We start from the raw sequence: 23,386 nt of genomic DNA, 5'->3' as shown, positions 1-23,386 counted from the left end.
GAATAACATCGCAATGAAACGTGGTGTGTCTATTGCGCACGTAGCACCCCCAGATAACGACATGCGCCCCCAGCCACGTCTTGAGCCAGAGCACGGGGCTGCTGTATTAATTAGGCAGCATCTAATCAAATGTAACCACAGAAAAAATACATTGTCACACACAAACTATGTATTTTGACTTTATTTTTCCATCATGATTGTGTAAATATTTTCTAGAGTTTCTGAAATGGTTTGGTTTCTGATTGATGGCCCACCTCCCGTTTCCTCCAGATCCCTCCGGTGCAGTCCAATCTTTTTTTTGAGTCTATTTTAAGTCAAAACACTTCTTTTTAACCTGTGCGGTGGCGCGTTTCTCCGTGGAAACGGCATTTATGTTTCCTGCAATGGTGCTCCATGCCGACTCTTTTTGGATGGCCTGATGACCGGTGGATACACGTGAAAATAAGGTGGTCTTGTGTTCGCTCACTCCTTGTAAAAGCACCTCTATTTCAGTAGAATTGAAGTTTTTCTTTCGTTTGTTGTCCAGCTGCTTCTCAGTCTTGCCCTTGCGCGTTGCCATCTCCGCCTCCAGCTGCCACATTTTTGACCTTATATAGGAAATAATAGGCGGTGACCTATGCAAATTAGGCCTCACATGCGCGGGCATCGCAGTTGGCATTCATCAACCTAAGAACACCGGTGCGAACGATTATCCCTACTTAAGAACGTGTCGTGAATGTGGCGCAGTTTCCAACCCGCGCCTTCTTAAGTACACTTCTTAAGAAGACTTTTAAGAAGATGTTTGTGAATGAGGCCCAATGTGCTTCATATGCATCACATTATGGAAATGGAGCCTTGTTGGTGCTTTTTAGAGGTTTTTTTCAGGTGTGTCCCATTTCATGCATTCTTAGCTGCCTCTTTTTTACCTGTTTTTATTGTCATGCTCCGCAGGACAGGAAGGGTGACTTCCTGTCGGGTGTCGTAAGCAGTGGATCTGCATGCGGCTGTTTGCAATTGCAATTAGTTGGTGTGTTCAAGTGTGTTCAAATGGGGCTCAGAAAACAATCAAATGTGTGTGTGTGTGTGAAATACAGTGGTCTAATATTTATTTAGACTTTATTTTTACACTTTGACAACACTTACGGTTATGAGTGGTTTTATGATCGTGACAATAAAACCATCGGAGGGATTAATTCTACATTTCAATGAAAAAATGCACTTTGAAAACCAAACAAATCATCAGCCAGCATCCCACAACGGCTAGCAAAGGAACTGAAGAGGTTCTACTGTGTCTTCACTGAAATCGTGTCAAGAGGACAGCGTGCATGTCGGACACTCACCACCACTTCAGCGCTGCTGCTCAGACCCTCCCCGTAGTCGTCGGTGGCGATAACCTCGAACTTGAAGTAAGACCTGCGCATGTTTCGAAACATGATGGCCGACTTGAGGACGCCCGTGTAGGTCTCGATGACAAAGCTGTCCTGGCCCTCTGCTGTCGGGGGGATGATGAGGCGGTACGCCATGGCGCTGAAGTTCCCAGTGTCCTCATCGCTAGCCTGAAATAAAGTTAGTCAACATCCAGTGTTTAAGTATGTGATGATTCCTTATCTAGTCACCATCTGCTCAGTCACACAACAGGAAGTTACACACAGGAAGTACCTAGTGGGTTGGGCCAGAAGTGCAATATCCTTAAAGGCTTTTATCAGGCAAGGAACCGTATTAGATCATCTAAAGTGGGTGTTCACCATGGACTATGTATGCCGCATTAGCAGCCAGGGGGGTTACGTCTGGCATCCTGTCGGCTGAGAAAAAGTCATAATGACAATTTATTAAAGAAATAACATCATCTGAAATAGTGTCTCAATGCTGCATTTCCATAACGTGACCCGCACATTCACCAAGCTACAGCGACGTTGTTATTATCGGCGATAACACCAAATAACTACTTTAATGGTGTAGTGACACAGCGCCACGCACAACACCTCAGGCCACTCCCGATAGGTGGCGTTATCTACTGGATCTGCTGCTCCTGCATCAGCTGTGAGTTTGGACAAGTTGATGCCAGGCTATGAAATCTCCGTTTGGGCATTTCTGTGTGGAGTTGGCAGGTACACGGCTTCCTCCCACAGTCCAAAAACATACATGTTAGGTGAACTGGAGACTGTATCCTGCCTCTTGCCCACAGTCAGCTGGGATAGCGCCAGTGAAGACAAGTGCTATGGAACATGGATGGATGGATGTGTGTAGTGGAAGGTTGTGCGATTCCACACACAATACCCACTGAACGTCCTGACAGACCGAAGCAGTAGATACTGACTCTCACTTAGACCCGACAACATCGCTAGGAAGACTAGGCTAGGTGCTCGTTTGCTCTCAGCATTTTTGTACCCGAGGACTATTCGGAATTTAGCAGCTACAGCCAAGCCATCATCCCAGTGAGAGCGGACTTTGTAAGTGACGGTTTTATTATGCTCCTATTTTGTCCATGAAACATGTAGCACTAGTGCTACATGCTAACGATAGAAGAATGGCTTAGTGTTTCACTGTAGCCTTGCACCGAGCAACATTATTCTCTGCCTGGGGGAAGTAAACGTACTAAGTAGTCGTCGTCGTTGGTGGCGCTCACAAAGTCTGCCATGATTACTGATAGCAGACACTCTCTCCATGCCACTGCTGTTGACAGAAGTACAGTAACGCTTAAAATGACCAAAATAGGCTGAGATGGACGTGCCATGGCTGAGACGGACGTGCCATGGCTGAGACGGACGTGCCATGGCTGAGATGGACGTGCCTCTAAATAATAATCAGTTCCTGATTGGTTGATTTATTTTCTTATTCTTAATTACATTTTTAAAACTTATTTTGTGTGAAAAAATAAAGATATTTGAGAACATTGGAATGTTTTCATCAGAGCTTTTCTTGTTGAAATCCTGATGCGGCCCAGCCTCACCCAGACCCAGGTAAATTGAGTTTGAGACCCCTGGCGTACATGCAGTTTGTCGTGTGGCGTGGAAAAAAATACAGCGCTACACGCACACATGACAGTGATGACACTGGCTTTTCTTCCCGGGAGTTTTTGATGGTCAAAAACATGTGAATGGCTACTCTGTTGACTTTTAAAACAATTGTCACAGAAGGATGAGAAGTATTTTTCAGATGTTGCTGTATGCTGTATGCATTAGCTTCACAACATGAACACATGAGATACGTGAGGTTACACATATCGGTACTGGCTGATATTGGTATCAGAAATTGAGAGTTGGACCGTATCGGCATATCGGCTATCGGCAAAAGAGTCAATATAAGAGATCCCTAATTAAAACCCATTTTTAGAAAGTATGGCCCAACTGCCAAAATATGCCATTTATTGAATCCTACTTACCGGAAATTCACTTATTGCAGTCAGGTCTAGAACCAATGAACTGCCATAAACGAGGGACGCCTGTACACACGTACATAAAACAATACAACATTGGTGGAGGTGTTTTAATAGAAGGCTTCCTAGGCGGAACAGGTGAATCCCATTACGTGCATCGTTAGCTGCCTCATGCTAGCAGTTCTTCTCGAGTGCAACATTCTCCAAAAAAGTGCAGTTTTCAGAAGTCAACATTCTACTTCCCCCTCTTTTGGGGGGAAATAATAAATCCAAAGAAATCCAAGCCCACATGCGTTTACGCTGGTCTAAGTGAATACGCACCCTAAACGCCACACGCAGCGCCATCAGGCTAAAGAAAGACCTGAATAATCAAATAATCATCATGGATACACACAACTACTGTGCAGGCTGTTTAAAACAAAATAACATAGCCTTACACCTCCCCACCTCCATGCAGGTGCAATACATTAAGGGGGGTGTATTTCCACCTGGCCTCATTGTAATTCCTAAGCAAGCCAAGGTTTCCCTTATGAATACATTTACCTCATGAAGTTTTTTAAACAGTCACTTAAGCAAAGTCTGAGAGCATTTTAAAAAAAGTATAAGACAGGATTAGAAATGTTTCATCTTGAGAAGTAGCTTATAATTCATAGCCAGCCTACACTCCATTACGCCGCTCCATCTCCTGAATGTGATGGAAAGTGAAAGCCAAGAAAAACCTCAGAGGCGAACATTCAGACTGGCGACTGCGCTCAAACACAAGCATCAATTTTCAGCCGTGTCGCAAGTGACACTGATAAATAGCAGCAATCTCCCACCCCCCCGCCCCGCTGCCGCTATTGATGGAAGAGAGGAAGGCAGGCGAGGACCTCATGGAAGGCGGCAGAAGTAAGAGATAAAAATGTATGAACCAAGTTTGTGAACCACCAGCGTTCTTGGAGATACACCTAATCCATGTGACACGTGACTTCAACCATATCAAAGCTAAAGCTAAAATGCTAAACCTTCCAAACCGCTGCAACTAATATGGCGAGACACGACGAAGCGGTAGGATTCACTAAGCAGGAGGTGCGGGCAAACTGAGGCCCACGGGCCACATCAGGCCCGCCAAGTGTCTTAATCTGGCGCACCGGGCGTTTCCAAATCCCTTTTTTTAAAACCTTTAACATCGAAGCTGCATCGGGCAACATGACTTGTGCTGCTATTGTGGCACAACACAACACGTTAACACACACGTGACGCACAACGTAACCTGCCTGCTGCAAGAGTGTTTGCATACAAATAAACACCCATGCAGAAATTACACCCATATAGTCCTGCCGCAAGGCATGCTGGGTAGCTTGTGGTGCTAGCTCTCCCAACATTTTGCTGTGTTTGTCTCATTTTTGCTTGATTGCAAAATAGGTTGAGGAGGTCGCCGGGGAAGTAAAGAAGAAGGGATGTTGATATCCAATGTTGTATTGTTCATAGGTCGTATTGTTGTTGCCGCTGGACTACCCAGCATGCCTTGCAGCACCTATAAATAGCAGTTTACCTTTACCGCTTTATCGCTTACGAATTGCAGCTGATTTACGTGATGCGTTAACTTGCTGTGGACGTGTTGCGTTGGGTTTTCGTTTCGTTGCACCGTGAGTAAGCACTGCATGGCCTGAAAAAGTGGGCCCACCCCTGAACTAAGCTCTGCTTCTTCCTACTCCTCTTTACACATGTCCAAGTGGAAAGGTGGTGTTCTTTCATGTGAAGGAACCAAACCAGCAGCATTAGTGTATTTCCTCACACAGTGGCCATTGTGGGCGTACTCAACCGCAGAGAGGACCTGTTGACAATGACTGATCTATGCTCTGTTCCACTGAGGTGTCACGTCGAGGAGGCTTCTGATGTAAGAGTGGAGGATACTACTGGAGGATGACATGGGAAAGGAGGACACTCAAACCCACAGTAAACAATGCAGGGGGAGCTCATGTGGTCACCTATCACACTGTGAGGACTGAGGAGAAACTAGTTTGCATGCGGAAGTGAAATGAGGGCAGGAAAGGCTGATGTTCAGACAGGACGTGTAGCCACGTCCCAATCAACCAACGGCACAATGAGGAGAATGACATTTTCAAGGCTTGGTAGCTCCTGCACTCCTGCAGGTGGGATGGATTCTCCATCCTAGCAGCAGCGTGGGAATAGCATCTGCTCATATCTTAGCAGAGCTACTCATATTTACTGGGGGTGCACGGGACCGTAATTATTGGCCCGATGTGAGGGAATTATGACGGCATACTGATAAATTCGCTGACATGAACTCATTCAATACCAAAGACATATTCATACGTTTGTTTCTAAACCCGAACGCTCGCTTTCAAAGACGTATTTATACGTCTTTTACGTTGTTTTGCACGAGAGGCAAAAAGAGGTGATGACGCAACTGCAGACTAAAAGAAGTCACTGTCGCTGCAGTTTAAGCCATAAAAACGGCCACAAGGGGGCAGAAGTGCATGTGATAAGAGCTCGGCATGGATCTTTTGCATGTAAAAACACACTCGACAGCAAGGAGGACGTGGAAGAGCATGGAGGAACGTAGCGTGCACAAGGTTACGCATTGTAGGGAAACTTTAACGCTTGCACACACACAGTTTACTTCCAAATGTGGAAATTGTAAATAGTTCATGGTGTTACATTTGCTAATAAATTGTTATTCTGAACCCTTTTGAAGCAAAACATATTTGTGTCAAAGTAAACGATATGCTTGAAATGTATCTTTTCACAAAAAGCTGGTCTCCCTTTTTTAGTCAGGAACTGATATTTTCCTGAAACTTATGTTCTACTGCTGATTACTAAAGAATGGAAAAAGGTAGAAACAAATGTTTTTTTTCTGATGAAAGACGGCAGTCTAACCTTTCTTTTGGTAGGTTGCATGTTTACATACCATAAAACACAATATTCTGTCAAAATCGTCTAAAATGGTCGTAATGAAGGGGTTTAATTTTGAAAAATGGCTGGGGTTGAATGACTTAAAAATAGCTCCGATATAAAAACACTACAGTGAGGCAAGATTACCCGCAATGTGCAGGAGAGCAAATCAAGTGCTCCTTTTTTCTCCTGCCTGTGACCATAACAGCCTGTCGAAACTTCCTCCGAGCTCACTTATGAACAAACATTGACTTTCTGAGGAAGACATTGCTCGTGCTAGTTTACCAAATGCTCCGCGATGAGGGGAAAAAACCCACTGAGTACACGAAAAACCTGAAAAGCCAGCACCGGGGCGTTTGAAAAGTGCAAAAGGCCTGCCAGAGACCTCTGTGGCATCACACCAGCTGATCGGAGCGTGTGTCCGAATACAGTGCACCTTGCTGGGCCACAGCAGGCGGTTCCTCCCCCTCTATACTCTGGTTCTCCTGGTAGTAGTGATGTCATCGTATTTCATTAGGACTAATCAACACATCCTAATTAGTTCCAGTCCTTCTTACCTCCAGCTGTGCTCTAACTACACTTGCATTTACATTTTAAAAAGTACATATAAAAAAAGTTAGCGGCATTCGCTCCCATATAAAAATGATTGGTATCGGTTAGAAAAAAAAGATATCGTGCATCTGTAACATTTACTCACCACTATCTTGAGCACAGAGCTGAAGATCTTGGCGTCCTCGGTCACGCCCCCGATGTACAGCTGCCTGGAGAAGACGGGAGGATGGTCGTTCTCGTCGTTCACCGTCAGGAAGACCTTGGCTGTGTTTGCTGCAAGAAGCAAGCAGCACCAACATGTACTTGACCAATGACTGTGATATTTATTATGATTTCATCCTTATCTACACTGCATGCGGGATTCATGTTGGCGGGGTGTAAAGTAGACATCACAGCATGACTTTCTCCCTGATTGATCCACGGGGTGCCATAAACACGTCTCCAACGCCATCACTACCACTGCTCATCAAACACTTCATCACTGGCACAGAAAATGGTCTTGTCACTATCATTTTGCCGCGCACATCAGCCGCTTGGCAAATTCAAATGAAAACTTCCCGCTCTACATTGCAGGCACGCCATCGTCAAGTACACGTTCTTCAATAAATGCCCGGGGAAATAAATATGTATTTACTGCAAGAACAGAAAGTGCACATGATACTTTTCATACATGATTCACATTAAACCCATTCTACCGGATATCCGCGTTGACAAGAGAGGAGCAGCCTCCTGGATGCATAAGAACCGGTCATGAATCCTTGGCTGAGACATGCACGGGTTGCTGTCACAGACACACTACGATTGGTTGAGGCAGGTGCCCCCATCCTGATTGGCTGATCAGAGAAAATTGTTCAACAAGAGAAATCTCTGATATGTTACTGAAAAAGGTTTTATGCTTTTGTCACGTTAGGAACACAGGATTGATTGTGAAATGCTTCAGATGATGTTTGGACCTTTCATGACCGAGGTGTTCTATTTGTGGTGGTCTTATTTGTCTGACAGCCAACTTTACAAGCACTGATGTCCAGTACAGCCTATCCACGGTCGGTCACTGACTTGAGGGTACAGTACGAGGAGTAACGTAAAGCGGGCCTTACATCTCGACGCACGTGCACAGGCTCCGCAGTTTTTGGAAACTTTGTTGGCCGTGGCAAGCACATAGAGGAAGGACTCGTGCGTGCTAGGTGCGCTTCATGTAAGGCTGCGGTACGTTTCACTCACCGGGGGCGTACGTGTGTGGGCATCATAGGAGGTTCGATGGCCGGGTAAGGTGCATTAACGTCTGATACACTATGTGAGAAGGAGAATGAGAGTGTAGCCGGCTAGTAGCCTTTTGGTCATGACAAATTACTTCAAACAATTATTTATTTTACATTTGGAGTTTGAAGTGAAACTCTAACATCAAATTTTTTTCAATGTTTATAATTACTCACTTAAAATATGTGTCACATCCTCGTGTACGACCCTTGTCTTTACCTGCAGGGGGCTTCTTGAGCCCCGCAGTAAGCTAACCATGAATACATCAGAAAAATACAGAATTCATCAATATCGGTCACAAATGAGAGCCTCGAGTCCTGTGGAAGAGCAGAGTCATATTTTACTCCCCCAACAGGGAGGATCAGCATCCAGTGTCAGAAGAAAACAAACAAACGAACATTCAATTCAGACCCGTCAAGAAACATTCCTCAATTTGTTTACTTTTTTAAAACTTCCAAGATGTAACTAATGTTTGGCTTTGCCAACTGCACTTCTGTTTGTTGTATTCTGTTGTTGTAATGGTAACATTAAGGAAACCTGTGTTACGTTTGCAGGTCCACACTATTTTTCTTTATTATAAGAAGAGGCAAAATGGCTCTTTTGATTGGAAAGGTTGCTGACCCCCGAGCTAGCCGCTGTGGTGTGGCGAGGTGTCACTACGCCAGTAAGGTAGTTCTTGGGTGTAACAATGTTAACAACAATAGTAAAACATCGTGCTTCATATGCATCACATTATGCAAATGGTGCCTTGTTGGTGCTTTTTGGAGGTTTTTTCAGGTGTGTCCCTGTACGTGCATTCTTAACTTCCTCTTTTTTATCAGTTTTTATATCTTTAGAAGGCAGAGCAAAGAGAAAGACGTGTTCATGTCTCACATAAGGCTTGTGGATGATGGACATAATAAAGAAAACAAGTACTTTTCCTTTGGTGTGTAATAACACAACAACAACCATCTAAATGTGTACAACATCACCAAAAACAAAGATAAAAAATAAAATGCAGCGTCAAGGTTCATTTGTCTTCTCCTGGCATGCAAAAGTATCAAGTCATGTTGCATTGGAGCGCAGGAAGCAGCAGGAGAAGACTGCACATCAGATTACAGCCAGGAAAAGAGACAGAAAGGAAGGAGCCGCAGGGATGCTGATGAGGTCTGCTCACTTTCTCTCGCTCCCCTTTCAAAGCCTCTACTATTTCCAAGCTATTTGTCACACTCTACGGTGACACAGGTTTGTTACCTCTTTTAAGTTTATCGGCTTTATGCTTATTTATTATATTGTCTTGTCTCCTCATGCCCTGTGTGCTTGTGTCCAGAAGCAGACACCTGAGCTGGGCGGAGCTACTGGGTTCCTGCACCTGTTCATCATTAAGCACCCTTTATCATCCTCTCAGCTGCTCCTAGCCAGTGCTGGATTATTGTCTCTGTTTGCTACTGCAACCGCATGTGTTTTTCGTGTTCTGGACTCACCTCCTTTCAGGAACCCTCCAGCTGCCGTCCTGCAGCCCCAGTAGCCCGTCCAGCTCCCACGGTAGAGGTAGCCAAAGGTTATTCGTGCCTCTTGAGTAACCACGGTGCCTTTTCTGCTTTTTGTGCGCCGTCGCCTTCAGTTGCTGTTTGTCTCACTTACTTGGACTAATTATTATTAAACCCTTCTCACTGCTGGAACTCTCCTGTGTCTGCATCCTGGGATTCACCCACATCGCCTTCCCAAGGCGTGACAGAATAATCCAGCCATTCAATGGATCCCGCAGAGCAGGAACATGTGCAGTTTGCCCTCCAAGCCCAGGGCCAGATGCTTTCTCGCCATGAGCAGACGCTGGTGGACCTAACTACCCTGGTCCGAGATATGCACGCCCGCATAACAGGCCCGGCGGCGCCGGAGGATTCCTCCCCGTTGGCCCCGCTCCTCGTGGCACTCCCCGCCGCCAGCCAACAGGTCCGGGAACCCAACCTGCCACACCCTACCAGGTATAAAGGGGACTTTGGGGGATGCCGGCTATTCCTACATCACTGCCTCCTCATCTTCAATCAACAACCTCAGACCTTCGCTTCAGACTCTGCCAAGGTGGCCTACATTATTGGCCTGTTATCAGGCCGTGCCGCAAAATGGGCAATGGTGGTTTGCGAGTGCAAACCGGAACTCCTCACCGACTTGCCCATGTTCATGGAGGAGATAAAGAATGTTTTTGACCATCCTATGAGGGAGCGAGAAGCGGGTCTACGACTCCTGGCATTGCGCCAGGGCTCCGGCTCAGTGGCCGACTATTCAATAACATTCCGCATTCTGGCAGTGGAGAACGGCTGGAACGATAAGGCCCTCCGCTGCGTGTTCTACGCCGGCCTCAACTCCCGCATGCAGGACGAGATGGCGTCCTGCGACGAGACCCGCACGCTCGAGGAGCTCATAGCTCTCTCCATCCGGCTGGACGGTCGCTTGCAAGAACGCGCCCGACAACGAGAGAGGCTTCCTCTCAGCGCAACTAGGCTGTCATCCCACGGCCAAGAGTTCCTCCCCCTGCCGGTTCCTGCCCCACTCGCTCGGGAGGTTCAGTCGGAGATCGCCGAGGAGGGGATTCCCATGCAGCTGGGAGCCCACCGACTGTCGGCCACGGAGAGGAAGTGCCGCTTGTCACTATGGCTGTGCCTTTACTGTGGAGCGGCGGACCACTCCATATCGCGCTGCCCCCACCGTCCTCGACCCAGGCGTGCGCCCACGTCGCCAAGCTCCATCCCGGCAGGACAGACTTCACCGCCTCGCTCCGCCTCTACTACTACCGTGGGCCGCCTGCAGGTCGAAGGTACGCTGTTCTGGGGAAAGGGGGGTTCTTTTCCTATTTGTGCCTTAGTGGACTCAGGAGCTCAGTGGACTCGTTGAACAGTTTAAGATCCCGCTTGAGCCGGTGGACAGACGCAAAATTGTTCGCTCGCTTGATGGACGCCTCCTTGCGAACGTTACGCATAAAACACGCACCGCATCGCTCCTCCTCTCGGGTAATCATCACGAGGCTATTTCCTTTTTTGTCATCTCCTCTCGTTCCGCTCCCGTCGTTCTTGGTCTTCCTTGGTTGCAACGTCACAGTCCTCTTATTGACTGGTCCACTCTTAAAATTAATAATTGGAGCACTTACTGCCACTCACACTGCTTGCGCTCGGCTTTACCTCCCGTCTCTCTCTCTCACTCTGCTGCGCTCGCGCCCCCCGATCTCTCCCAAGTCCCCAGGGAGTATCACACTCTTAGCGAGGTGTTCAGAGGCGAACGCGCTATGACACTCCCCCCCCACCGCCCGTACGACTGTGCCATTGATCTGCTACCTGGCGCGCCGCTTCCTTCGTCGCGGCTGTATAACATCTCGCTGCCTGAACAGAAATCTCTCGAGGAATACATCTCTTCCTCCCTCGCGGCAGGGCACATTCGACCCTCTAGTTCACCGCTGGCGGCAGGGTTCTTTTTCGTGAAAAAGAAGGATGGCACATTGCGCCCATGTATTGACTTCCGAGCGCTTAATAAGATCACCATCCGCAATAAATATCCTCTTCCCCTCCTTGATGCGGCATTCACACCACTTCATGACGCCGTTATCTTCACAAAATTGGACCTCCGTAATGCTTACCATCTTATCAGAGTTAGAAAAGGTGATGAATGGAAAACTGCCTTCAACACCCCCTTAGGCCACTTCGAGTACTGTGTCATGCCTTTTGGCCTCACCAACGCACCCGCAGTCTTTCAGTGCCTTATTAATGATGTCCTGCGCGACATGTTAGGTCGGTTCGTCTTTGTCTATCTTGATGATATACTTATTTTTTCCTCCTCTTTTGAGCTTCACCGTCAACACGTGCTGCTCGTCCTTCAGCGCCTCCTAGAGAATCGGTTATTTGTCAAGGCTCAAAAATGCACGTTTCACACACCTTCTGTTTCCTTTTTGGGCTTTATTGTGGAGAAGGGGCAGATAAGACCAGATCCTGCTAAGATCCAAGCAGTGGTCGAGTGGCCCACTCCTACATCCAAGAAGCTTCTGCAGAGGTTCCTAGGGTTCGCCAACTTTTACCGGCGCTTTATTCGAGATTTTAGTAAAGTGGCTGAACCTCTGAACAAGCTTACATCCTCTAAGGTGCCATTTTCATGGACTCCTGGCACCGACTTGGCCTTTAGGAAGCTTAAGAAATTTTTCACCTCCGCTCCTGTCCTGACCCACCCTAACCCCTCTCTCCCTTTTATTGTCGAGGTGGACGCGTCTGACACGGGAGTCGGGGCTGTACTCTCCCAGCGCTCCAGCGCCAATCAGCGGCTGCACCCCTGCGCCTTTTTCTCCAGGCGTCTTTTGCCCGCTGAGCGCAACTATGATGTTGGCAACAGGGAGCTGCTGGCAGTGGTCCTGGCCCTTCAGGAGTGGAGGCACTGGTTGGAAGGAGCATCCCATCCCTTTGTCATTTACACGGACCACAGGAACCTGGCCTACATCCGCTCCGCCCAACGCCTCAATCCGCGCCAGTCACGGTGGGCTCTTTTCCTGACAAGGTTCGACTTCACCCTCACCTACCGCCCCGGGTCGCGCAATGGAAAGCCGGACGCACTTTCTCGGATGTTTGCGCCACCTGTTGAGGATCTCGGCCCCGACTCCATTATTCCTCAGACCCGGATTCTCGGTGCAGTCCAGTGGGAGGTGGAGAGGCAAGTCATTGAGGCAACAGGGGACACACACCCACCTACTGGTTGCCCAGCCGGCCGGCTGTTCGTCCTCCGCGCCCTGCGCCCAGAGGTACTGTTATGGGGTCACAGCTCTAAGTTTGCTTGCCATCCCGGAGCCAGGCGGACAGCGTTCCTCCTTTCACAGCGTTTTTGGTGGCCCACGCTCCATGCGGATACCAAGCGCTTTGTGGCGGCCTGTTCCATCTGCGCCCGAAGCAAGTCCTCCCACCAGGCCCCAGCTGGGTTCCTGCGACCCCTCCCCATTCCCCCCCGCCCATGGTCACACATCTCAGTGGACTTCGTCACCGGACTCCCCGCATCAAGGGGCTTTACAGTCATCCTGACCATCGTGGACAGGTTTTCTAAATTCACCCATTTTGTCCCCCTCCGTAAGCTTCCCTCCGCCATGCAGACAGCCAAGCTTCTGGTTCAACATGTGGTCCGCTCGCACGGCATCCCCAGCGATATTGTGTCCGATCGGGGGCCACAATTTTCCTCCTCCACCTGGAAGGCCTTCTGTAAGGTCCTGGGGGCCACCGCCAGTCTGTCCTCAGGTTATCACCCCCAGTCCAACGGCCAGACGGAACGGGTCAACCAAGACCTGGAGGCTACCCTTCGGTGTGTGGCTCATCAAACCCCCACTTCTTGGTCCGTCTTTCTTCCATGGGTGGAGTACTCTCATAACACGCTGGTGTGTTCCTCCACGGGCATGTCGCCATTTCAAGCAGTCTATGGTTTTCAGCCTCCTATATTTTCATCCCAGATGCCAGAAGGTGCCGCACCATCACTAACCTCCCACATCCGTCATATCCACCGGGTCTGGCGCAACACCCGAGCCGCCCTCGCCCGCACTGCCAAACGCAACCAGAGATTGGCCGATCGCCACAGGAAGGCGGCACCCGACTATAAACCGGGACAGAAAGTGTGGCTGTCTTCCCGGGACCTCCCCCTGGCAGTGGAGTCCAGGAAACTGGCACCCAGATTTGTCGGCCCATATGAAGTGGTGAAGATGGTGAACCCGGTGTCGGCCCAGTTGAAGATCCCAGCCTCTATCAAGTCCCACCCGGTATACCACGTGTCGCGCCTCAAGCCGGTCACCTCCTGTGAGTTCAGCCCCCCGCCAGTGCCCCCTCCGCCACCTCTGTTGATCGAGGGCCACCCTGCTTTTACTGCCAGAGCCATCCTGGACGCCAGGAGACGGGGCAGGGGTGTCCAGTACCTAGTGGACTGGGAGGGATATGGCCCCGAGGACCGGTCATGGGTTGCGCGATCCCTTATCCTTGACCCGTCGCTCCTCACGGAGTTTTACAGTAAGTTCCCGGAAAAACCGGGTGGTCCGCCGGGTGGCGTCCATTGAATGGGGGGGGGGAATACTGTCACACTCTACGGTGACACAGGTTTGTTACCTCTTTTAAGTTTATCGGCTTTATGCTTATTTATTATATTGTCTTGTCTCCTCATGCCCTGTGTGCTTGTGTCCAGAAGCAGACACCTGAGCTGGGCGGAGCTACTGGGTTCCTGCACCTGTTCATCATTAAGCACCCTTTATCATCCTCTCAGCTGCTCCTAGCCAGTGCTGGATTATTGTCTCTGTTTGCTACTGCAACCGCATGTGTTTTTCGTGTTCTGGACTCACCTCCTTTCAGGAACCCTCCAGCTGCCGTCCTGCAGCCCCAGTAGCCCGTCCAGCTCCCACGGTAGAGGTAGCCAAAGGTTATTCGTGCCTCTTGAGTAACCACGGTGCCTTTTCTGCTTTTTGTGCGCCGTCGCCTTCAGTTGCTGTTTGTCTCACTTACTTGGACTAATTATTATTAAACCCTTCTCACTGCTGGAACTCTCCTGTGTCTGCATCCTGGGATTCACCCACATCGCCTTCCCAAGGCGTGACACTATTCTTTCACAAGGATTTGGTTGGACATGAAGAACCAGCGTTTGTACTGCAACCAGGGTTTTACTGCGCCTGTTCCTGCATACACATGCTCTCCCAAACGACAACAAAGTCCTGTTAGCGCAGTCGTCAATGTTGAAAACACGGCATGATGAATATGCGGGGTACATCACTCACTACACTACATCACACCCTCCAAGCCTTTCATTGGCTTTTTTATAGCTGAACCACCACATCACAGACCAACAACTGCTCTACAACCGTAATGAGATGATCATCCTTTTGCACTGCATGGTACCTACTCTACCTGCCATGGTTCAACTTGCGACTGACACGTTTCAGCTGACAGAAGCAAGTACTAGAAGGTACTACAAGGTACTATATGTGGGTGAGCTTTGGTGGGAAGGATGCCAAGGTACTGTAATGAAGTCAACAAAATGAGGAAATATGGCATATATTGGCGCCGATGAGTTAACTTTGACGGTGCCGTTAACCAACGATGCGACTAACCATGTTTTCAACAACACATATTTAACGGTCGGTTAGCTAACGGCGGGTTAAAACTTTAACAGGTGTTTAGGGGTTCACCAGTGGTTAAAATAACTGAGTTTTGAACAACCCGGCCCTGATTGTGATTGTTATTGTCGCAATACGAGTGAAACCAGTGAGAGTGGTTTCTGAAAGAGAAGGGAATGTCAGAGAAAACTTCCCATTGGACTTTGGATCTGCGTACCGTGCGCTTGTAATCGGTGTGCTTACAATTGGCGAGGCAGGAAGGCAGCTTGGGCCATTGATTATTCATCAGCAGGCATGTGAGCACTTCATTATTACACGCTGATGTTGGAAAAACGCCTTAATGGATATTCCAGAGGAAATATGGCCATCAAGCCTCAGAGTTTCAACATTCCTCAGACCTTCTGACAGGAAACTTTGACAACTGATGGAAATGAAATAAAGCCATGGCGACGAGGAGCCAACATGCAGGACGCAGAAAGTGAGGGCAAAATGAGCCAATATGTATGCATAGCGGGTCGACAAAGAAGGCAGGCTGACAGGCTTTTGGAGAAGCAGCTGCCAAAATGAATACAAAGCTCTCATTTATGTGCGCCTGAACTCGTTAGCTTGATGCACACAGCAGATATGAACAACAAATACATAACACACTTGTGGTCATAATATCTCACAGCTTGTCCAAAACATATTCAACCTGTATCATAATAATAATTATTGCTATTATAAGAAGAATAAAAAGAATAAGAATAATAAGACAGGAAGAGAATAAGCGATTGTGCGTATTGGTGGACAAGAGCAAAGCTTGAACCAAAAGCTTTTCCTAGCCTTGTGTGTATTCATACAATAAAACATAGAACTATTGCCTATTATTTAATAATGTATCATTTATTTTATTGATCTGTTCATTAAACAATGTTTTTATCAATTTATTATTTTATTACGGAATTATATATCTACAAACTATTAGACATTCTTTTTCTTTCCTTCCCTATTAGAAAATGGTAAGATTTAAACAGAGGATGTGTTCAAATAAGTCAATAATAGCTGAGGGACGGAGAAGGGGTGGGAGTAAATAAGCATGTTGCATTGTGCAAGTGTAAGCATGTGGTGCAGCTTCATTCCCCCCCCCCCCCCCCCCCCCCCCGCATCCTCTGAGAGTTCTTTGCCATGGGGTGCCATGTAGAACTTCCAGTGAGCAGTATGAGAGCATGTCAGAGCGATATCACCACATTTAACACACCTGCCCCCCATTCACACCTATGACCTGCAACACACACGGGTCACATGAACCCGGGGAGAAAAAATGGCTAATTGGGCCCCATGTGTGCAGTTTAACAAAAGGGTGTACTTACTTTTGGGACATACTGTAACTTTGTTAAGCATGTGTGAAATAAAAGAACACCCAATCATAACTCCTGTATGAATATAAAAAATGGTGTTGGTAACATTCAAAACCATTTTCAATCGACAATAATCCAAATCTCTGCCAGTAGCTAGTGGGCATAATTGCTGGATTTGATATAAAACATACTTCCACACGTGACATAACACACAAAAGCATGTTTCGTACTTTTGGAAGGCACACGCAGGTTGGACATGACGAGCAGCAGTGAGTCGGCCTGCACCCTCAGGACGTAGCTGCTCACGTTCTCAAAATCCAACGCCTTGGCCGTGGAGATGACGCCTGTTCTGTTGTTCACACGAAAGTGACCTGGAAGGGAACACGAGCGGAGCGCGTGACCAACACAAAAGCAGGCGATAAAAGAAGCACGGATAAAACGACTGGAAAGGGAAGAGAAGTAGAAAAGAATGAATGTTTTGCTTCCATTAGCTCCCAGCAACACAGACATGCACACAACATTCACCTGATTCTTCATGAAGACAATTAGCAACGGCATTTTCTTTAAAGTACAATTTGGTTTTTAGAACAGCAGTTTTCAGTGAGGTGCAGCAGCTTGAGAAAAACAAAGACAACATACACTCCTGATCAAAATGGCAAGATCGTTTTTATAAAGCCAAACGCCCGATCGCAAAGACATATTTATAACTCCTTCACCTTTTTTTGTGCAAGAGGCAAAAAGAGGTTGTGACTCAACTGCACAGTCATAGAAATCACTTTTACAGCAGTTTTAAGTAGTAAAAACGGCCACAAGGTGGCAGAAGTGTGCTTGATAAGAGCTCGGCATGGATCTTTTTCATGTACAACACACTCAGCAGCAAGGAGGAAGCGAGAGAGCGTGGAGGAGCATAGCGTACAGACGGTTACGCACTGTAGGGACATTTTAACGCATGCACACGCACACACATGCGTGCACACACACCGTTTGGTTCCAAATGTGAACATTGTAAATAGTTGATGGTGTTGTATTTGTAAATGAATAGTTATTTTGATGTAAAACAACCCTTTTTGTGTTGTTTATGTTGGTATATTGGTTTAGGTATTTGAGCTGTCACAAAAACAAAAAATACTTTTCTCTCTTTTTTAGTCAGTAACTGATATTTTCCTAAAACTTACTTATGTTCTACTGCTGATTACTAAGGAACGCAAAAAGGTAGAAACAAACTTTTTCTTTCTGATGAAAGATGGGAGTCTAATTTCTTTTGGTAGGTTCCATGTTGATATAGTTTATATAAAACACAATACTCTGTGTGCCTTGAAAGATCAGTCCAAATGGTCTAAAATGGTCACTACTGAAGTTTTTGAAAAGTTTTTGAAAAAACTTAAAGGAGTTAAGGATGTTCTAAGTAGAGATTCAAAATGCAAAACAAAAGAAATGCAATTTATTTCAAAGAAGCATTGAAGTGAAATAGGCTGTCATCACCTGAGCAGGTGTCTGTCTCCTTTCTTCCTGTCTATCAAGCACTGTGGTGTCAATGTGGCTGTTCACATCACGAGGCGTTCAAGCGCACTTTGGAACTCTTACTTTTACTCTCTGACTACAGCTGCAAGTTGGGCGTCATACATTGTGGGGTGACTACGTGACCCCCACAGCACTGTCCCGTGCATACATGGGACTGCATCATTTCATGTACTGTAAACAAAGTAGTGTGAGTGTTGTCCGTGCGTAGTCGGATGTAACACTTTATGCCTTTCATTCGTCTTTCATACGCATTTGGCATTGTTTTCTGCATAAACACCAACCCCTCGCCACTTTGCTCTGTCACGCTTTTTCAAAAATATATGAATAAATCACGCTGTTTCATGGATATACTGTATATGACCTATTATTAGGCAAAAATATGCTTATGTAAGTACATTTTAGATATTTTTACCAAAATGAAGCATTTTCAAGCATAAAATGGCTAAACTAAAAAGCACTCGGAGAGTGCAGACCCCCGCCAAGCGCCATAGTCCTCCCATATTGTGATTTATAGCATAAATATTAGCCCTACGTACATGTATTGTATCTACATATTTAGATTCCTTGACCATGAAAACATTCAAGATTCAAGATTCAAGATTCAAGAGAGTTTTATTGTCATGTGCATAGTACAACAGCAGTTATACCATGCAATGAAAATCTTATTCTGTTCATTCTCCCAAGAAAAGAAAGAAAACAAATGAAAGAATAAGAACATAAGAAACATAAACACATAAACATATATACCAATAAATTAAGCAACAACAACAGAAGAGACATTAATACAAGTAAATAATACAAATAAATAAATAAATAAAGTGCTATGAGTGTGTGCGTGTGTTGCGTGCGGCGTGTGCGAGTGCTTCGTTGAGGAGCCTGATGGCCTGTGGGTAAAAGCTGTTTGCCAGCCTTGTGGTCCTGGACTTCAAACTCCTGTAGCGCCTGCCTGACGGTAGGAGTGTGAATAATGAGTGTTGTGGATGTGTGCTGTCCTTGATGAGGTTGTGTGTTCTGCGTAGGACTCTAGATGTATAAATGTCTTGCAGTGAGGGGAGGGCTGCCCCAACAATGTTCTGTGAGGTCTTGATCACCCGCTGGAGTGCCTTCCTATCACGTGTTGTACAGTTACCGTACCAAACAGTGATGGAGGCGGTAAGGACACTTTCGATAGTGCATCTGTAGAAGCAACTCAGGATTGTGGTGGACATGCCAAATTTCCTCAGTCTTCTCAGGAAGTACAGTCTCCTTTGGGACTTCTTCAGAATTTGTTGGGTGTTGTGAGACCAGGTGAGGTCCTCGCTGATGTGTGTGCCAAGGAACTTGAAGGTTTTCACCCTCTCCACCTCAGTCTCATCAATAAACAGGGGTCTATGCGGCTCCTTTTCCCTTGTTCTTGGGTCGATGATCATCTCTTTAGTCTTATCTGTATTGAGAAGGAGATTGTTATCACGACACCAAGCTATGAGGTCCGCCACCTCTCTTCTGTATGATGTTTCAACACCACCAGTGATCAGTCCGATGACTGTAGTGTCATCTGCAAATTTAATGATGCTGGTGTTGTTCTGGGAGGCCACGCAATCGTAGGTGAAGAGCGTGTAGAGGAGTGGACTCAGCACACACCCCTGTGGGGTCCCAGTGCTCACAATTCTTGAGCTGGATGTGCGGTTGTGGACTCTGACTGACTGGGGCCTGCCTGTGAGAAAGTTAAACACCCAGTTACAGAGGGAGGGAGACAGGCCAAGTGTGAGGAGCTTATCTGTGAGTTTGTGGGGGCTGACTGTATTAAAAGCAGAGCTATAGTCTATAAATAGCATTCTGACGTATGTGTCCTGGCCCTGTAGGTGAGAAAGGGCTGTGTGGATGGCAGTGTTGACTGCATCATCCGTGGACCGGTTCTGGCGATATGCAAACTGTAGAGGGTCCACGGTTGCCGCCGGGATGCTCTTTTTGATGTGGGTCATGACTAATCTTTCAAAGCACTTCATAACAATAGGAGTGAGTGCTATAGGGCGATAGTCATTCAAGCAGGTCACGTTGCTCTTCTTGGGTACGGGCACTATGGTGGTGGACTTAAAGCAGGTCGGTACAGATGCTTGTGCAAGCGACAGGTTAAATATGTCAGCAAGCACATCAGCTAGCTCTGATGAGCAAACCCGAAGTGCACGTCCTGAGATGTTGTCTGGCCCTGCTGCTTTTCGTGGGTTTGTTTTGTTTAGAACCCTGCGCACATCAGCTGATGTCACCATGAGAGGTGAGTCCTGTGTGCTCCCCAGGTTCAGCCACCCTCTCTGCTCATCAGGAGTTTGGGTGTCAAAGCGGGCATAGAACTCATTCAACTCATCAGGAAGTGTGGTTTGGCTGGACGTGGCTACGCTACTCTGCTGTCGATAGTCTGTGATGTGCTGGAGCCCCGCCCACATGCGCCGAGGGTCTGAGGTGGAATAGTAGCCCTCCAGCTTCTGTCTGTACTGTCTTTTGGCCTCTCGTATGGACCTCCTCAGGTCATATCTGGCCTTTTTGTAGTCATCAGCGGTGCCCATGACAAATGCAGTCGAACGAGCACGTAGCTTAGCCCTTACATCACAGTTCATCCACTGTTTTTGGTTAGGGTATTTTCTGTAATACTTGGTGGTGGTAACAGTCTCTATACATGTGCTAATGTAGCCAGTAACAGCAGAAGCATATTCATCCAAGTCAACAGTACAATCTTCCCTCCCCGCTGCAGTTTTAAACACATCCCAGTTTGTGCAGCCAAAGCAGTCCTGAAGTACTTGATCAGTTTCTTCATTCCATACTTTAACTGCTGTACTTACAGGGGGAGCTTTTTTAAGAAGTTGTCTGTATGTTGGATAAAGGAATATAGAGATGTGGTCGGCCTTTCCAAAGTGGGGTCTTGGAACAGCCTTCAAAGCACCTTTCATGTTGCAGTAGACTTGGTCCAGGATGTTATTTTCCCTTGTGGGAAAGCTCACATGCTGGTAATATTTGGGGAGGACAGTCTTGAGGTTACAGTGGTTGAAATCGCCAGATATAATAAATACAGCGTCTGGGTGTTTGGTCTCGTGTTTATCAATGATGTCATGCAGGAGGCCTAGTGCATTAGCAGTGTTAGCTCGTGGTGGGATGTAAACATACAATTAGGAATGGGATTCGTAATGATAGTTGAGTAGCCACAAAAATGGCAAGTTCCGTCATGGCGGTTTTCTTCTGGCTCTACAGTACCTCCATAGCTTTAGAAGATACAACAAATTCAGACTCCACAGTGTCTTGGCTATATGGCTGATGGTGTTGCTTGCATGTTTATAGCTTCATTTGTTGTCTTCCTAGGATGACAATTCCAAAGGTCCCCCATTTTATTCATATTATGGAACAGGAAGTAAAAGAAGACCAACAATGAACTGTGCCAGTGCTAACATGTGTGAGTCTATATTATGTCTTATGTGTCTTAAGATGTATGTCTTATTTTCTCTAGTCATGTCTACCATATCGGGTAATAGGAGTGTAACGGTGACGATAGGGGTGTTGTTTCATGTTGAAAAGCGTATTTAGAAGGTGGTAAGCAGGTTTTCTCTGCTCTCACTATACTTTTTCCACTCATAAATCAGGAATCCTATTTTACAGAAATTCAGTCATCACGGTCGAGTCCGGAACCAATGGACCGCCATAAAGACAAACCGAGGTTCCACTGTATAAGGTTAACAACTCATACCAGACACTTTTCCTGTTTTTAATTAAAAACAAAAACGTTTTCAACTTTTTGATACTGAATCTTTCTAGATGAGTAAAAAGAGGTTTTCTAATGCGACATGGTTACGTTAGGTATATGTACTGCACTGTATTGTAAATGTACATTGTATATTTGATTATCCACATGGAGGCTGTTTGAGAAGGACGCCCTGAAAACATCACAGTCATGACAATTTCTCTTTATTCCTTTTGGCTCCTCACACATGTCACATGTGCATCTCCTTCTTCCTGTTTAGGCGAAACACAAGACAAAAGCCCTAAAGTCACACCTGGCGGGCGGTGTTGGTCTCTCTCAGGGACTAATTATGCTGTGCAGACTTTGCCAACAAGTGTGACACGCAGTCTGTGTTTGCAAATACGTCACAAAGTACTTCAGGAGCAGCAAAGGACAAACAGTACCGTATCTGCAACTTGGTGGTGCGTTTAAGTGCTGACAGTAAGTTGGGGCCATTTGGTACTTGCAAAATGCATTTTAAAAGGAAAAGTGCACGTTTCTGTCTTTTCTGTGCATTAGGGGTTAGGGTTCAAGGAAGCAAAGACAACCAGTTGACTACAGGCCATTTTAGACTATTCTGAATGATCTTTAAGGCACACAGAATGCTGTCTTATATGGCCACATGAACATGGGACCTGCCAAATGAAACTCTCACCTTTCGGCAGAAAAAAACAACTTTGTTTCTACCTTTTTCTATTCTTTAGTAATCAGCCGTAGAACATAGGAAAATATCAGTTCCCAACTAGAAAAGGGAGAAAAATAGCTTTTTGTGTTCAAGCATAACTTTCACTTTGACAAAAATATTTTTTGCTTTTGTGATGGCTGAAATGTCTAAACAACTATACCAACATAAACAACACAAAAAAGGGTTGTTTTACATCCAAATAACTATTTATTTAAAATATAACACCATCAACTATTTACAGTTTTCACATTTGGAACTAAACTCAGTGTGCGAACGGGTGTGTGTGTGTGCATGTGTTAAAATGTGTTAAAATGTCCCTACAATGCATAACCTTTTGCACGCTACACTCCTCCACGCTCTTCCACTTCCTCCTTGCTGTTGAGTGTTTTTCCAGGCAAATGATCCATGCCGAGCTCTCATCAAATGCACTTCTGCCACCTTGTGGCCGTTTTTATGGCTTAAAACTGCTGTAACAGTGACATCCATTAGTGGGGAGTTGCGTCGTCACCTCTTTTTGCCCACCACGCAAAAAACCTAAAAGACGTATAAATAAGTCGTTGGGATGGGGCGTTTGGGATTACACAAACATATAAATACATCTTTGGTATTGAAAGAGTTAATATGCTGGTCACATTATGGAAATGGAGCGTTGTTTGTAGAGGATAGGTGGAATAGGTGCGTCCTGTTACGTGAATTAATTAGCTGCCTCTTTTTACCCGTTTTTTCATCTTTAGAATGCATAGAGAAGAAAAAGACACGTGTTTATGTCTGACATAAGGATTGTGGATGATGGGAATATTTTTCTTTAAAAAGTGCACTTCTCCTTTAAGTGCAAACAAGCTAGTGATGCAGCAAACCGGATAAGATGGTGTTGCGTTACGTTTAAGCATGCAGAGCTTGAATCTACTCACCTCGCTCAGTGCATTTGAACACATCATGAGGCTGCTGACAA

General features: G+C 46.3%; 1 protein-coding gene across 18 annotated transcripts in view; it reads right to left on the bottom strand.

Moving 5' to 3' along the window:
- The window catches only part of LOC129193597 (protocadherin-15-like), a 346,331-nt gene that overhangs the window by 46,360 nt on the left and 276,585 nt on the right, over window positions 1–23,386 (bottom strand). For 17 of the 18 annotated variants that reach the window (XM_054797865.1, XM_054797864.1, XM_054797866.1 and 14 more), the window contains 3 exons: window positions 16,717–16,857; window positions 6,951–7,078; window positions 1,320–1,535 (listed from right to left, as the gene is read on the bottom strand). In XM_054797865.1, coding sequence (XP_054653840.1) covers window positions 1,320–1,535; window positions 6,951–7,078; window positions 16,717–16,857 — 485 coding nt within the window. Of the gene's footprint in view, window positions 1–1,319; window positions 1,536–6,950; window positions 7,079–16,716; window positions 16,858–22,726; window positions 22,969–23,386 lie in introns of those variants that run through there. The other variant, XM_054797872.1, reaches the window with a different exon arrangement.

The sequence above is a fragment of the Dunckerocampus dactyliophorus genome, chromosome 14 (genome assembly GCF_027744805.1).
Source record: "Dunckerocampus dactyliophorus isolate RoL2022-P2 chromosome 14, RoL_Ddac_1.1, whole genome shotgun sequence".
NCBI lineage: Eukaryota > Metazoa > Chordata > Actinopteri > Syngnathiformes > Syngnathidae > Dunckerocampus > Dunckerocampus dactyliophorus.
This window is presented reverse-complemented; position numbering and strand designations above follow the sequence as displayed.